Below are 17889 nucleotides of genomic sequence, written 5' to 3'. Positions count from 1 at the left end.
ATTTTTAAAAAATCCACGCCTATAAATATAATAATTTTTAAAAAATCCACGCCTATAAATATGCGTTGAAAATAATTTTTAAAAAATCCACGCCTATAAATATAATAATTTTTAAAAAATCCACGCCTATAAATATGCGTTGAAAATAATTTTTAAAAAATCCACGCCTATAAATATGCGTTGAAAATAATTTTTAAAAAATCCACGCCTATAAATATGCCTTGAAAATAGTTTTTATAAAATCCACGCCCATAAATATGTTTTGAAAATATTTTTTATAAAATCCACGCCTATAAATATGCCTTGAAAATAATCTGCTTCAATAAATATGCCATAAAAATCTACGCCTATGGGAAGAGCTTGAAAAATGACTAAAAAAAGTCATAACCAAAGAAAGACTCAAAAACCAGCATTTAAAACATCCAAGCATATATTTCCAAAAAAATCTAGTTTGCCACTCTGATATGTTATAAAGAAACTTCCATTATTTGACAGTTTTTTTTTAATCTAAAACCCTCAGGAGATTTGTTCATTTCATTATACAAATGCAAACATATTACCACTCATGTTACATTGCAATTCCATAAATTCCCCGCTTCACATATTTCTTAGAAGACATAAAATATGTACTTCCACCCATTCAGGCAAACACTAGAAATACTTCGACTTGCATCCTTTGTATTCTATACCGCGATGAATGAGTATATTTTCAGTGTAAACATCATTGCCAAGAACATTATGACACTTGACTATGTAAAACAGCGCATTGCTTTAACCATCAAACTAGCTGTCCTTTCTTAGAACACCCACCAAGAACAACAGCGTCACCACTACAACTGACATTACTTCAAAATTGCATAGAAAATGCCAAAATAGAAGAGGAGGAGGAGTAAGCTAATCAAAGGGCGAAGAAGAAATGGAAACAAAATGCTAAGTGTCCTAATAAAGACATTTTACTTTCCTTTCTCTCTCCTTGAAGTACATAATATGCATACATTTGGAGAAGAAGAAGAAAAGGACACAGAGAGAGGAAGTGGAAGCTGTAAGCGGGAGGAAGTTGAAAAGTAACTAACAAACCAGTCAACCATCTAACCGAACAGATTGTGTGCTAATCCTAAAAGTATGTCATGTCGTGGCTGATTTCTTAAGACAGCGCGTAAAAATATGCAAAACTATAAAGAAGAAAAAAAAAACATAACATAAAAACAGCTTAGCATTTGAAGATATTACACAATGAATGTCGTGTTTTATTCTCACACAGCCATAGACACACTCACACACACAAAACATATGCTAGTTGAAAATTATAATTTACATAATTTTCATTATTGTTAATTTGGATAGTCCATTTGGGTTTAAAAAGGGAGAAAGGAAATTTGAAAAACCAATTTTGCTTGACCTTTTTTTAGGTGCATTTTTTAAACATGTTTTTAAAGGCATATGTTTAGGCGTGAATTTTTTAAACACGTTTTTAATGGCATATGTTTAGGCGTGGATTTTTTAAACATGTTCTTAAAGGCATATGCTTAGGGATGGAATTTTTAAAAATGTTTTTAAAGACATATTTTTTAAAAAGTATTTGTCGAAAACTTCTAATAGGAGTAGATTTCAAAAAGATATTTTTCAAAGCATAAATATAGGCGTGGATTTTTTAAAAAGTATTTTTCAAAGCATAAATATAGGCGTGGATTTTTTAAAATTTTTTTTCAAAGCATAAATATAGGCGTGGATTTTTAAAATTTTTTTTTCAAAGCATATCCATAGGCGTGGATTTTTAAAAAGTTTTTTTTCAAAGCATAGATGAAGGCGTGGATTTTTTAAAAAGTTTTTTTCAAAGCATATCTATAGGCGTGGATTTTTCAAAAAGTATTTTTCAAAGCATATCTATAGGCGTGGATTTTTAAAAAGTATTTTTCAAAGCATATCTATAGGCGTGGATTTTTTAAAAAGTATTTTTCAAAGCATATCTATAGGCGTGGGTTTTTCAAAAAGTATTTTTCAAAGCATATCTATAGGCGTGGATTTTTTAAAAAGTATTTTTCAAAGAATATCTATAGGCGTGGATTTTTTAAAAAGTATTTTTCAAATCATAAATATTGGCATGGATTTTTAAAAAGTATGTTTCAAAGCATAAATATAGGCGTGGATTTTTCAAAAAAATATTTTTCAAAGCATAAACATAGGCGTGGATTTTTTAAAAAGTATTTTTCAAATCATAAATATTGGCATGGATTTTTAAAAAGTATGTTTCAAAGCATAAATATAGGCGTGGATTTTTCAAAAAAATATTTTTCAAAGCATAAACATAGGCGTGGATTTTTTAAAAAGTATTTTTCAAATCATAAATATTGGCATGGATTTTTAAAAAGTATGTTTCAAAGCATAAATATAGGCGTGGATTTTTCAAAAAAATATTTTTCAAAGCATAAACATAGGCGTGGATTTTTTAAAAAGTATTTTTCAAAGCATATCTATAGGCGTTGAGTTTTAGATATTATTTCTCAAGGACTTTCCATATGCCTGGATCCACATAGGCGTGGATTTTTTAAAAAGTATTTTTCAAAGCATATCTATAGGCGTTGAGTTTTAGATATTATTTCTCAAGGACTTTCCATATGCGTGGATTTTTTTAATTATTTGCCAAGGATTGTATTATTTATTCAAGACCAAATGTTCTCCTAAAAAATAAACTTGATTTTATTTTGCACCACAAAAACATAGCATACTTTTACATATATATATATATATATATATATATATATATATATATATATATATATATATATATATATATATACATTCCAACCAACAACTGTCCTTGAGTAGTTGTGTGAAATTAAATAAAAATAAAATGCATTGTCTACATTTAGGCAATAAATTTCCCATTTTAATTGCAGACTTGAAAAGTTATTTAATATATACAGAGTAAAGAAAATTGAAATAAATTCACAAAAAAGATATTGTTTGAAATACATAGTAAATTGTTTTGTCAAAAAAAAAAAAAAAAAATATTTTTATTGTTGTCAAGTTTTTTTTTTTGAGAGAGAGAATGAAGTACACTATTCAATGATTAAATTCTATTCAATGATTAAATTCAAATAGATATGTGTGAGACGAGGGCCAAAAATACGTTGGAAAGATCAAGTCGAAGACAACATCGCCGAAAATGGTCTTTCAAATTGGAAAAACTGCGCAAAAGACCGACACGCCTGGAAATCTTTTCTAAGCTCGGCTTATGGAACGAAAGTTCTGCCATAAGCCAGCTAAGTAAGTAAGATATGTGTGAGAAATGATGTTCGTTTTAATCGTGTTTGACTGTATTCTCTTCGACCAGTTGCTTGAAAAACTATCGATGACTGTAAAGGAAAACCATCTAATCTCTTGGTGTATGTGTGTATGAATACTAAAACTATTCTCCTCAATATAAACAAAAACAATTTTCTATTGCATACTTTTAGTCTTATGGTCGTTTTAGCATAATTGTTCACAGCAGCAACAACAACAAGCAAAACTATTTATTTTTTTTTCAAGGTTTAGGGCTATTTTTCTGCTTCTATTCATCATTGTGAGAAACAATATAAAATATTTATGCAGGTATTATTATATATGGGAGAATGTGTATAGTAAAAAACTTCTCCACACATCGAATAAGAAAACTTGACAAAGGCATGCAATATTCTACAAATAGTTTTTCGAATATGGCATACTTTTAGGCAACAAATATTGCTGCATATATTATATATTGTGTTGTTGTTGCTGTTTCCATGTCATAGTTATTTTCAGCTCATTCACAATAAATGCTTGTTAAAAATAAATTCCATTTTTTTATTTTAACACTTGAATGGTTTCAAACCAAAACCCTATTTTGAAAGCACATTTTCGATATGTTTTATTATATATTAAATTTTTCGCATATCAATGGAAAAACTTCCCATTCTTTATTTTTTAAAAATCAATATTGAAATAAGATAAAAATAAATTAATAAATTTTCAGAAACTTCCCAATGGTGTGGATTTTTTAAACATTATTTTTCATAAACTACTGATAGGCGTGGATTTTTTAAAAATTATTTTTCAGAAACTTCCCATAGGCTTGGATTTTTTAAAAATTATTTTTTTCAGAAACTTCCCATAGGCGTGGATTTTTTAAAAATTATTTTTCAGAAACTTCCAATAGGCGTGGATTTTTTAAAAATTATTCTTCAAGGCATATCTATAGGCGTGGATTTAAAAAAAAAATTGTTTTTCGAGGCATATCTATAGGCGTGGATTTTTAAAAAAATTGTTTTTCGAGGCATATCTATAGGCGTGTATTTTTAAAAAAATTGTTTTTCGAGGCATATCTATAGGCGTGGATTTTTAAAAAAATTGTCTTCAAGGGCATATCTATAGGCGTGGATTTTTTAAAAAGCCGATATTATTGCCTTACAGAAAATGCGATGGAAAGCGACAGGCGTAAGTAATTTAGACGATTAGACACTTACGCTGCCATGAAACGATACATGAGCATATGCTCGCTGCCCTGGCCATTAACATTCTTCTAGGAGATTTTTCCGCAAAAATTGGAAGGGAAAATATTTTTGGCCACCGTCGGAAAATTCAGCCTTCACTTCCGACAACGGCATGGTAGCCACACCAAAGCCACCTGGATTTCTCCTGATCAAGCAACGAGAAATCAAATTGATCATATTGTGAAGGCATTCATTCGATCATATTGTGAAGGCACGTTCGATCGATCCGAGGAGCAAACTTACCCACCTGCTTGACGAAAGCACTTCTCGTCCCGATAGTAGTATAGATGCACAATGGCAAAGAATTGCCCACTCCCTACTAACTGCAGCAAAAGCAACACTTGGGTACCAAAAACTACCACCAAGAAACCCATGGTACGATCAGGAGTGTCGTAATGCTACTGATGTGAAAAACGCAGCGTATAGGGCAACCCTGCAGACAGTAACAACACGCAACGTGATGGAGAACTACCGGGAGAAAAGGGGAGAGGAGAAACGTGTTTTCAGAAAAAAGAAGAAAGAGCAAGAAACGTAAGCGTGAGCAAATCGAGATGTAAAGGAGTCAGAATGAAGTCGGGAAATTTTACCAACGAGTAAAACACCAAACCGAAGGTTTTGGTGCAGGCACATCCTTCTGTAGAGATGAAGAAGGAAACCTGGTGACAGATACAGACAGCATGTTAAGGATCTGCAAGGAGCATTTTGAAAAGCTTCTGGTATCAAATAGTGGCGGTGAAGAAGATACCCCAGAACTAATAACAGATGATGGTATAGAGTGTATACCACCTAGCCAAGATGAAGTCATAAAAGCAATTAATCGGCACAAGAACAATAAAGCAGAAGAAGCCGATGGGTTACCAGCAGAACTATTCAAGACTGGTGGTCAGATGCTGGTCAAGAGCATGCACCGGCTGATTAGTACTATTTGACTAGAGGAATGCATGACCAATGATTGAAACCTCAGCATCCTGTGTCCCGTGCACAAAAAAGGAGACAAAACGATATGTGCCAACTATAGATGAATGGCCTTCTTCCCATCGCCCATCAGACCATACCAATGCGGCTTCAGACCTGGCAAATCCACCATTGACCAGATTTTCACCCCGCGCCAAATCCTGGAAAAAACCCACGAAAAACACATCGACACATACCACATATTCGTCGACCATAAATCCGCATTCGACAGCCCCACCCGTTCAGATGTGTTTAAAGCCATGTCTACTTTCGGCATTCCTGCAAAAAATAAAACGGATATGCAGAATAACTTTAAGTGGCATAAGGTAGCAGTTAAAGGACAGGAAAGGACCTATCGAAGCCCTTCAATACCGAACGAGAATTCAGACAAGGTGACAGTTTGTTGTGTGATCTTTTTAATATCCAGCTGGAAAAGGTCATACGAGACGCAAAGGTGAACAGAAATGGCACTCTGTACACCAAACAACACATGTTACTCGCCTACACCGATAATGGGTCGAACACTGAGAGCGGTAACAGCCACTTTTGAACAAATTGAGAAGGATTCCCGCAAAGTGGTTCGAGAAGACCAAGCTGATGGTATCAACGCGCAAGACGTCCTGTAGACTCGGACCAACTGTGGAACTTGAGAACTACAGCCTCGAGGTAGTTGAAGATCTTATATACCTTGTTACTGCCATAAATAAAACGAATGACATCCGTTTTGAAATTCGGAGAAGGATTGTGATGGCCAACAGATGTTACTAAGGTCTAAGTAAGCAGTTTATAAACAAGGCCACCTCCCGCAAGACCAAACTCACACTTTACAAGACGCTGATACTATCCGTGCTGTTATATGGATCTGAAGCATGGGTGCTTGCGCAAGCACATGAGGCAGCTTTTGGGGTGTTTGAAAGAAAAATTCTCCGAAAGATCTACGGGACGATCTGCGTCGGCGGTGAATATCGGCGTTGGATGAACCACGAGCTCAACAGCTTATACGCGGACATCGACATAGTCAGTCGTATTGAGCTGCAGCGACTACGCTGGCTAGGCCATGTTGTGCGAATGAATGGGAATGCCCCAGCTCAAAATGCATATAAAAACGAGCCTACTGATGGTTCCCGTAGAAGGGGAAGGCCACGAATTAGATGGAAAGACCAAGTAGAAAACAACATCTTGGAAAGTGGTCTTTTAAATTGGAGGAGATGCGCACAAGACCGAAGCGCTTGGAAATCTTTTTTAAGCTCGGCTTATGGAACAACCGTTCTGTAACAAGTCAGATAAGTAAGGATTTTTTAAAAATTATTTTTAAGGCATATTTGTATATTTATAATCCACCTTCTGCTTTAAAGTACCTAAAGTTTGCTCTTAACTACCAAGGAGGATTGATTTCATTTATGTTCCTTTTAGTCAAATAGTTAAATGTGACACGTAGTCGATATGTCTATCTGTCGCTTAAAAGTCTTCCTGAGTGTACAATTCCCTGGTTTGTTTATGGCTGCAGCTGTCATTATTCACTTCAACGGCCACCACTACCACCATCATCAGCCTCAGCAGCAGCAGCTGACAATTGTGTGGTAAAATCATTATTGAAACCAAACAATAACCCTACGTCAGCAGTCGTCGACACAGTCTTTTGGCCAGTCACTTCGACAGTCACACATTCAAGTGACTAAATAACCTAACAAAACAAATGTCATGGATCGATGTTCATCTAACCAGCCAGTCAGCAAGGAACAATTTAGTGCTGCTACTCCTCCTCCTCCTTCGTAACATTTTAACCCAGAAATCCAGGGTTTATGAAAGGAAGGTGCATTGTATTGTTGTTGGGTCACAAATCCACTGATATGAGTTAGATTTTTGAACGTGTCTAGTTTTGTTAAAATAACAACACAATCCTCAATGTTGTCCTCATCTCATCCCGTCTTTGTCATTGTCATCATTTTTGTAAATTGTCAGTCAGCATTTTTGGTGCCTCCTGCTGCTATCATCAGCAGTGCTGAGCAGTGCCAACTGGAGTTTTCTGAAGTGGAAATTGCCATGATAGCAAAACCACATCACACTGAAGGATATCTGAGTGAAGTGAGTGAGTCTCTGATGGATGGATGTATGGTTGGATTTGTTGTTGTGTTATTATTGTTCACTTTTATTTAGGAGTAGCTGGAAATACACAAAAGTTATGCACTAGTTATTCTTCTACCATTTCCTGCTGTCTCCATCTTTCATCCTCCCGATTTTCTCTTCATGTGTGTCGGTTGTATGAAAGCTTTATTTGCAAAGCTGTTTAAAACTGACATATCTGTGCAAAATTGTCACCAATTTCAGTGGTGTATTTCTTTCATATGTGTATAAGGTGTGTGTGAGTGTGTGTGTTTGTATTTGGCCAAAACTACAAAGCCGTATTAACCCGTATAGTGCTGTAATTATTTTTTCGAATTTTGGGGCGAAACTTTCAGCGACTCTCGATTGTGGGTCACTGAATAAAAAAATTTGATTTGCATCCCTTTTTCTTTTCAGCATAATCGCCAGGATCAGTTTTTAGGATTTGACTATATGTTCACACCAGCACTGCTCGGGCACAGGTTTTTTTAACATGATTTATGGAACGTCTTATGAGTGTGACCATATGGTCACGCTGGCACAGCTCGGGTTAATTGTTGCTGTTATTGTGTGGGGGACAAAACACATACGTATACTTTAATGTGAAAGCTGAAGGCATATTTATGGGCGTGGATTTCTTAAAAATCATATCTATATGAGTGGTTTGTTTTACAAATTATGTTTCAATGATGATCTATTGGCGTGGATTTTTTAAGAATCGAATAGATTTTAGAAAAAATATCTTTCAATGCATTCTGTAGGTGTGGATTTTTTAAAAATACTTTTTCAAAACATATATATAGGCGTGGTTTTTAAAAAAAAATATTTTTGAAGACATATCTATTGGCGCGGGTTTATTAAAAAATATTTTTTGAAGGCATATCTACAGCATCGATTTTTTAAAAATTATTTTAGAATGCATGTTTATATGCGAAGATTTAAAAAAATATATATTTATAATGCATATCTATAGGCGTGGTTTTTTAATTTTTTTTTTTTTTTTGAAGTAAATTATTTTAATATTTTTTTCTCGGCATATCTATAGACACGGATTTATTAAAATCATTTTTCATAGCATATCTATAGGCGCAGATTTATTAAAAATTATTTTTCAAAGCATATTTGTAGGCATGGATTTTTTTAATTAGTTCTTAACAACTATCTATAGGCTTGTTTTTATAAATACTTTTCAACGATTATCTATAGGCGTGGATTTTGTAAGGAACATTTTTTAAGACATATTTAAAGGCGTGGATTTTTCAAAAAAAAAAAAAAAAAATAATAATAATAATAATTTTCAATAACTATCTAAAGGCGTGGATTTTTTAAAATGATTTTCCCACGACTATCTATGGTTTGGATTTAGAAAAAAATGTTTAACGCTTATTTAAAGGCGTGGATTTAAGGACAAATATTTTTCATGGCATATTCAAAGGCGTGGATTTTTTTTATTATTTTTGTAAGGCGCATATAAAGGCGAGGGATTTTTTAATTATTTTTGCTAGGCGCATCAAAAAGTGTTATTTTTTTTTTTAATTATTTTCAATGACTATCTATGGCGTGGACTTAAGAAAAAATATTTTTCAAAGCTTAAAGGCGCGGATTTTTTTAATATTTTTACTAAATACTTCTATAGACGGGGATATTTTTAAAATGGCTTTTCAAGGCATATCTATTGACGTTTTCATAGGATATCATTAGGGATGGATTTGTATTAAATTAGTTTTCATAGCATATAATTAGGCGTGGATTTTGTAAAATAAGGCATATGTTGAGGAATGAATTTTTTAAAAATTATTTTTCAAGGCATACGTTGAGGAGTATTTTTTTAATTACTTTTCAAGGCATATCCTTAGCTGTGATTTTTTTTTTTTTTTTAAATTAGGCATTTCTCAAGACACATTTATAGGTGTTGGTGGAAGTTTTTTTTAATTTCAAATTTAATGTTTAGAAGAGTGGATTTTACACAAAGTATTTTTATGGTATTTATGGTATATACCACATATATGGTATATATGTGGATTATTTTCATGGCCTGTTTTAGGCGTAAATTATTTTTATGGCCTATTTTAAGGCATGGATAATTTTTATGGCCTAGTTTTAGTCCTGGATTATGTTCATGGCCTATTTTTAGGCGTGGCTTATTTTCATGGCCTATTTTTAGGCGTGGATTATTTTCATGGCCTATTCTAAGGCGTGGATTATTTTCAAGGCCTATTTTTATTATTGTCATGGCATATTTTTGGGTGTGGATTATTTTGATGGCCTATTTTTAGGCGTGGATTATTTTCAATGCCTATTCTAAGGCGTGGATTATTTTCATGGCCTATTCTAAGGCGTGGATTATTTTCATGGCCTATTCTAAGGCGTGGATTATTTTCATGGCCTATTTTAAGGCGTGGATTATTTTCATGGCCTATTCTAAGGCGTGGATTATTTTCAAGGCCTATTTAAAGGCGTGGATACTTTAAAAATTATTTTACCAGAGTGTTTTGAGGCGTGGTTCTTTTAAAAAATTATTTTCCCAGAATGTTTTGAGGCGTGGATCTTTTAAATAATTAATTCCCCAGAATGTTTTGGGGCGTGGATCTTTAAAAAAATTATTTTCCCAGAATGTTTTGAGGCGTGGATCTTTTAAAAAATTATTTTCCCAGAATGTTTTGAGGCGTGGATCTTTTAAATAATTAATTTCCCACACTGTTTTGAGGCGTATATCTTTTAAATAATTAATTTCCTACAATGTTTTGAGGCGTGGATTATTGTCATGACATATTTTTAGGTGAAGATTTTTTTCAAAATTATTTGCTGGCATGATTACAGGCGTCAATTTTATAAAAAATATTTTTTCAGCATGTTTTGAGGCGTGGATGTTGATTACATTATTTTGATGACATATTTTACTGAAGGAGGACGTATGGTCGTGATTTTTTTAAACAAGCATTTCTAAATCCATATCTTTTGGCATAAATTTGTTAAAATTACTTTTTAGAGCATATCTTTGGGAGATTTCTTAAAATAATAATTGTTTGAATAGGCCATTCAAAAATTTTTATTGTTTTAAGCCATATTGAATGATTTCAAGGATACTTGATCAACTTATCCTTGTATTGTTATAAATTCCCTTTCTTTCCGCTCCATGATTTATGAAAACTTAAATTCAATTACAAATTACCTTTAAACGAAATCCAAACCAAATGAAATTAAATAAATCCCCGTACCCCACCCCACCTCAAAATGCTGTTTGCAAACCACGTCAAATTGAATTTATGTGCGGACATATGTTTGTGTTTCGCCAAAAACGAAGAAGACGAAGCAGAAACCCACCAAATATAAAAACAAACAGAAAAATGTGGAATATTTCCAACCGAACTGCTTGGGTAAATAAAATCCTGGTAGAGAGGCAGTCAAAGAAACAGGAGAAATGCCAGGATCAACAATAAAGTTGGCTTGTGTACTTCGCCACCGCCATCATGCTACCCAAGAAATATGCTATGTAAAAAAGAGACTGATTGTCGGACAGACTTACCTCTGTACAAAACTGGCAACCGCATTGATGCAACACCGTCGAATTGCTGGCATCTTCGACTTCGATAAGACATAGCTTACAGGTGAACAGTTCAAAGGGACGAATTGCCACAGCCAATGATGATGTTGAGGATGCAATGATGTCAGGTTGGATCAGATCCGTTGTTGTTGTTTTTGAAGATTCCCCACCCACAGCATTTGCCGATGATGAAGTCACGTTACCATGCGACTCTGTGCAGGTGCTGGGAAGACCATCAATCACCACCATTCCCCCAGGGCCAGGACCGGCGGCAGCCATCGAAATGTGGTTCTTCTCTTCTGTTTCTTGTTTCACATTTGGCATTTTAAGATGTGAGGATGTTGTCTTTTCCATGGGAAAGAATGTCAACTCCTCGGCTTTATCACGCCGTGTCTGGCCGTCCACCACATCGGTGTGTTGGCCCTCCTGGCCACTACTGGATGCAAAGAATGGTGAGTGTAGGCCCAGATATGAGGCCGTAGCTGGTGGTGTCAGCAGTGATGTTTCGGTGGGTGGCGGTGTTAGCTTTAGAGTGGAAGCGGTAGTTGCGGTCGTGGTTGTTATGGTGGTGGGTGAGGTTAGCGATGGTGTTCGACTTGCCGTTGCACTGCAGCTGGAGTTGCGTTGCGAGCCGCCCGAATTGTTCGACGATGATGAGTTGCGGTTATTGCGTTTAACGGCAAAGTGAAGACCGCCACCGGCATCTAGGGAACCATTGCGGCTATGCTGCTGCTGCGGCTGCTGCTGACTATAGGTACTACTACTTAGATTACTACTGCTTAGATTATTACTAGGATTGGGTTGCTGGTGGTATTGGGTAAAGTGAGTGGTCGCTATTTGCTGGAGAGGATACTGCAGCTGCTGATGGGAGTGCTGTTGCGACTGCTGTGGATGCAAATAGTGCTGATGCTGATGATATGGATGCGGATTGGCCGTGGCACTGTTCAGCGAGTATCGCGAACTGGAGGCGGCCAGTGACAGTAGACTGGAACACCGTGAGCAAGTATTGTTCATGCTGGAAACACTATTCCTCAGTCGATTTAATGGACGTATTTGTTCTACCCCGTTGGCACTGAAAATGCCGCTACCCGTGTGTGGCAGCCGTTGCTGCGATTGGCTGTTGCCTATCTGATTCCCGCCACCGCCCCCAGCCATTGTTGGCGAACACGGCGAACTGGCCTGCCTTGTTAAAGCTATAACCGTCTCACACTTCCTCAGACCCGTATAATGAACTATCGATTGGGATTTCTCCTGATGTAGACTTATTGCACTACCCTCCCGACGCATAATGTTCCACAGCTTCTGTTGCATAACATTTAGCGATGAGGTACTACCACCTCCGCCACCACCACCGGGCTGGACTATCCGTTCGCCATTGGACTGGGCTAACTTTTCCCGACTGCTATAGACCACATTGTAATCCTGGGCACGGCCGCTAGGATCGCGCATAACGACCATATTTTGTTCGGATGGGGTACGTGTGATTGTGATTTCCGGTGAGGAGGGTATTTGCACAGTATCCGACTCACCACCACCACCACAACCGCCACTCGCAGCATTATGACCCCCCGTAGTTGTTTCCCCACCTGCATTGGCATTCTTCGTAGCCACCGAAGGCCGCAATCCCACCAGGGACTTAAGGAAATTACCAAAACGTATACGCCTCGGCTGTGGGCCCCCTGCAAGCCCCAAAGAGCCTGCATGAGGGCCCTCCAAATCATAATTACCGCTACCCGCAAAACCTTCAACGGAGGCAATATCTCCGCCGCCGTTGACACCACCACCGCCACCAACGACCTTGCCGCTGTTCGTCAAACTACCTCCCCGGGAGGAGGTATTTTTCGTGTGCTGCAAAGCTAACTTCGAGGGGTTGAGTTGTTTGGTTATGGTATCACGTTTCAGGTGATTCACCACCACCGCCGGTCCACCTAAATGGGCCTGAATATTGATGTTGTTACGGGTCTCCAAGAGGGCTTCACGTTCTGTGTCTGTGGTGAGGGTGTCGCCGCCTGCTGTCAGTGTTGACGAATTGAGATCGTTGGCACGCTGATGATGATGGTGGTGGTGGTATGGATGAAGGTGGTGTTTCTTTGTGTTGGCCAGATTGTGAATTGGAGAGGAATCCTGGAAAAGAGAGGGAGAAAAAAGAGAATATAATGAGGGATCATAGAATTGTTATGATTTTTTAAAAAGTGGAAGTTTAAAAACTATTTCGCCAAGGATCATCAGAACCAAAAGCGTGGAATTTTAAGGATTAAAACAAATAATAATATAATATTTTTTCAAGGACTTTCAGTACTAGATTTGGGGATTTTCAAATAAAAGTTTTTACAAGGACCATCAGAACTATAATCGTGGATATTTTCGATAATATTTTTCTAAAGATTAGAGGGACCCAAGGCGTGGACTTTTTAAAACATATTTTTCGAAGACTAACATGACCTTAAACGTGGCTTTTTAAAGAAAATATTCAAGGACTAGCAGGGCCTTAATCGCGGTTTTTTAGAAAAAAAAGATTCAAGGGCCGGCAGGACGAAAGGCTTGGATTAAATAACAATATTCAAGGACAGGTGAATTTTTTGAAGAATATTTGTTCAAGGACTAGCAGTACCATAGGCGTGGAATATTTTTTTGAAAGAATATTTTTCCAAAGGCTGGATTTTTTAAAGAAAATATTTTCCAAGGATTTGCAGGACGAAAGCGTGGATTTTTAAAGAAAATATTTTCTAAGGACGAAAAGTGTGGATTTTTAAAGAAAATATTTTCCAAGGACGAAAAGCGTGGATTTTTGAAGAAAATATTTTCCAAGGACGAAAAGCGTGGATTTTTAAAGAAAATATTTTCCAAGGATTTGCAGGGCGAAAGCGTGGATTTTTTAAAGAATATTTGTTCAAGGACTAGCAGGACCATAGGCGTGGATTTTTTAAAGAATATTTGTTCAAGGACTAGCAGGACCATAGGCGTGGATTTTTTAAAGAAAATATATTCCAAGGACTAGCAGGACCATAGGCGTGAATTTTTTAAAGAATATTTAGTCAATGACTAGACGGACGAAAGGCGTGGATTTTTTAAAGAATATTTGTTCAAGGACTAGCAGGACCATAGGCGTGGATTTTTTTAAAGAATATTTAGTCAAGGACTAGCAGGACGAAAGGCGTAGATGTTTTAAAGAATATTTAGTCAAGGACTAGCAGGACGAAAGGCGTAGATGTTTTAAAGAATATTTAGTCAAGGACTAGCAGAACGAAAGGCGTAGATGTTTTAAAGAATATTTTCCCAAAGACTGGATTTTTAAAAGAAAATATATTCCAAGGATTTGCAGGACGAAAGCGTGGATTTTTAAACAATATTTTCAAAGGACTAGCAGGGCCATGGTCGTAGACATTTTAAATGAAATATTTTCCAAGGACTAGCAGGACGAAAGGCATGAATTTTTTTCTAAAAGAGAGCTGAATATTTTCCTTCTAAGGATTATTAGGAAGCGAACTTCTGTTCTTCTATGAAGAAGAAGCAGACCTTCTGTCCTTCTATGAAGGGCTCTGACCTTCAGCACTCCTACGAAGGGAACTGACCTTCAATTCCTCCATGAAGTGAGCAAACCTTCGGACTAAGCGTAGATTTAATAGATTTTTTTTTTCAAGGATATAGACGTGGATTTTAAAGAATATTTTTTCAAGGATATAGGCAGGGGTTTTAAAAAATATTCTTTCAAGGATATAGGCGTGTATTTAAAAGAATATTTTTTCAAAGATATAGGGGTGGATTTTACAGAATATTTTTTCAAAGGATCATAAGGACTACAGGAGTGTATTTTAAAAGATATTTTTTCCAAGGATCATAAGGACTACAAGAGTGTATTAAAGACGTGGATTTTCAAGGATATTTTCTTCTTCTGCTCTTCTAGGAATAAGTACTTCAGTTCCTTTAGTAAAAAAAACCTTCAGCTCTTCTATGAAGGGAGAAGACCCTGCCCTTGTATAAAAAAGGAGTAGACCTTATGCTCTAAGATGAAGAAGCAGAACTTCTGATTTTCTATAAAGAGAGCTGACCATCAGTTCCTCAATGAAGGGACCTGACCTTCAGCTCTTCTACGAAGGGAGCTGACTTTCAGCTCTTCTATGAAGAAGCGAACTTCTGTTCTTCTATGAAGAAGAAGCAGACCTTCTGTCCTTCTATGAACAAGAAGTAGACCTTCTGCTTTCTATGAAGGGTTCTGACCTTCTGCACTCCTACGAAGGGAACTGACCTTCAGTTCCTCCATGAAGTGAGCAAACCTTCGGCTCTTCTATGGGGGAAAAACACCCCTTCTGCCCTTCAATGAAGAAGCAGACCTACTACTATAAAGAAAAAGCAAACATTCTGCTCTCTTATAAAGAGATCGAACCTTCTGCTCTTCTATGAGGGAGCAGAACTGCTGTTCTTCTATGAAGGAACTGAAGTTTTGATCTTTTATGAAGGAGAAGACCTTCTAATTTTTTACGAAGGGACCAGATCTTCTGCTCTTCTATGGCAGGATCGGCAGAATTTTGGCTTTCCTATGAATAAGAAATTTTGCTATTAAGAAGCCTTTCCGATCTGTTATGCAGACTCCTCCAAATTAAATTGATGTTGTTGTTCGTATTTATTTCTCTCGTTATTGTTGTTGTTGTTGCTTTAATTACTTACCCTAGAATCGTGTTCTAGTTCCTCCTCGAGTGCACTATAAACCGGTGCGTACCACGAGTACGCGTACTGTTTGCGTGTTGCAGCTGCCGTGTTGTTGGCTAAAGAACTGGAATTATTGTAGGCAGAAGACTTCGGTTGTTGTTGTTGTTGTTGCTGCTGAGTATGCAATTTATTTTGTTGTTGCTGTGATGGCAGTTGTTGGGGATAATTGTGATTATTATGATGAGTTTTGTGTAAAACTGCTGCGGAATTATTGAGGTTCGTGTTGTTCGAAGTTACGGCTGCTGCCGCCGCTGTAGATGCCCCTCCACCACAACAATGATGCTGATGATTATTATTGGCCACCAGACCACAAGTGGATGTAGTCACTAGATTATTGTTGTAATTAAGCTGTAAGCTACGCCGATGCTGTTGATGATATGTGGCGGGTAAATGCTTGGTGGGCGGTTTGCGACGATAATTCTCCTCGGATAGGGAACGTAAAGTGCTTGTGGAATGTTGTTGTCCGTTCGAAGAGGGGGTGGAGGTGGAGGAGGACGTCGAGGAGGAGAATATGGATGAGGCAGTTGGAGCAGATGGTCTCCTCGTATAATTGGTTTTGTTGTTGTTGTGACTTTTTGATTGTAGTTTAAAGTTTGGCTGTTGTTGCTGTGGATGATATGTGGCCGATAAATCCTTTTTGGTAAAAATCAACGATGCACTATTCTTGTTCAAATATATGGAACGTTGTTTGTCCTTAACCGTCGCCTCAATGTTCGTTAGCAGCGGCTCAGTTTCGGATAATGGCAGACAATAGTTATATAATTCACTGCTGCTATGGTTTGTTGTTGTTGTTGCTGCTGTTGTATTTCCAGTTTTAGTTGAGGTGTTGTTGGCCTTTGTTGACTCGACTATCGTGTCTGCTGGAAAATTTATAATGAAATTTTCCGCTGCATCATCAAAGGTATTGTGTCGGGATGTAGTTCTATTTGCGCCCAAGTGGCAGCCACCTCCCGTTGTTGTCGAGGTATTAAGGCTTAGACTGCTGCTATCGTCACTGGATGAGGAACGTGAATACTGGCTGGCATACGAATAGCGTTGTTGTTGTTGCTGCTGTTGATGGCAACTATTGTTGATATAGTTGTTCGGCTGGCTGTTGCTATTCACAGCTTGTATAGCTGCTGCTGTTGTTGCCGATGACCTAAACAAAGACCCACCTGACTCGTCCTGCGAGGGTGGCGAAGTGCTGATGAGATCAAGTAATTTCACACCTGAACAATTGTCATTTGTTGTTGCTGTTGCATCTGATGTTGTCGTACACAACAATGTGGTGGGTCTTAATGGACGTTGTTGGTGTTGTTGTTGCTGCTGATAGAAGTCGTTGTAGAAGACTGGCAATGTCGCTGTGGCTGTGTTGGTGTTATTCGCGTGTGTAGGTGGCGGTTGAGCAAAACAGGCGTTATTCAAATGATTCTCCACCAGGAGTTCACGTTGCTCCAATTTCGATTTACGCAGTGGCGGAGGAGGGGGTATACCACCTGGTCTTATTGTTCTTGCTGTTGGTGTAATTAAATTGTTGGTATTGTGTAGTAGTTGTTGCTGATGATGCGACTCAAAGTCATTAAGATTGTCCTCTGAACATTTGTTGCGGGTCAGTAGGAGATTTGTTGTTCCGGTTGTTGCTGTCGTTAGGCTATTGTTGCCACTACTACAGCTGCTACCATTTGTTGTTGTTGTTAATTGTGGTTGTAATATTTGTTGCTGGTGTTGTTGTTGTAAATGCTTATGTGTTGCTGTTGCTGCAATATGCTGATGCTGTTGCAAACGATTTGCCTCATTTTGTTGCAATGCCGATTTCTGCATTGGCGGTCTCATCGTTGATGTTTTGGGCGAAAGTGTAGCAGCCGCAGATGATTGAGTTGTTGTTGTAATTTGAGTTGCTGTTGTTGCTATGTTGGTTCACTGCAGTATGCAAATATTGCATTTTAATGCAAGCCATTTCTGTTATCGATGCCATTTTGATATTGGTGTGCAAACAAATGAAAATATTCTGCAATGGGAAAACAGAGAGAGAGGAAAATGAGAAATAAAATTGGGATTAAAAACCCTCAACGTCAATCTGATGGGGGGAAA

General features: G+C 37.2%; 1 protein-coding gene across 1 annotated transcript in view; it reads right to left on the bottom strand.

The window, feature by feature from the left end:
• The window catches only part of LOC133325550 (uncharacterized), a 113552-nt gene extending 95921 nt beyond the window's left edge, over positions 1-17631 (bottom strand). The window contains exons 1-4 of the mRNA XM_061534289.1: positions 17540-17631; positions 16057-17470; positions 15778-15930; positions 11095-13236 (exon numbers count right to left, since the gene is read on the bottom strand). Of these exons, the coding sequence (XP_061390273.1) occupies positions 11095-13236; positions 15778-15930; positions 16057-17470; positions 17540-17631 (3801 nt within the window). The remainder of the gene's footprint in view (positions 1-11094; positions 13237-15777; positions 15931-16056; positions 17471-17539) is intronic.
• Between the last annotated feature and the right edge of the window lie 258 nt (positions 17632-17889).

The sequence above is a fragment of the Musca vetustissima genome, unplaced genomic scaffold, assembly GCF_032173495.1.
Source record: "Musca vetustissima isolate MV318-11 ecotype Yass unplaced genomic scaffold, APGP_CSIRO_Mvet_v1 utg37601, whole genome shotgun sequence".
NCBI lineage: Eukaryota > Metazoa > Arthropoda > Insecta > Diptera > Muscidae > Musca > Musca vetustissima.
This window is presented reverse-complemented; position numbering and strand designations above follow the sequence as displayed.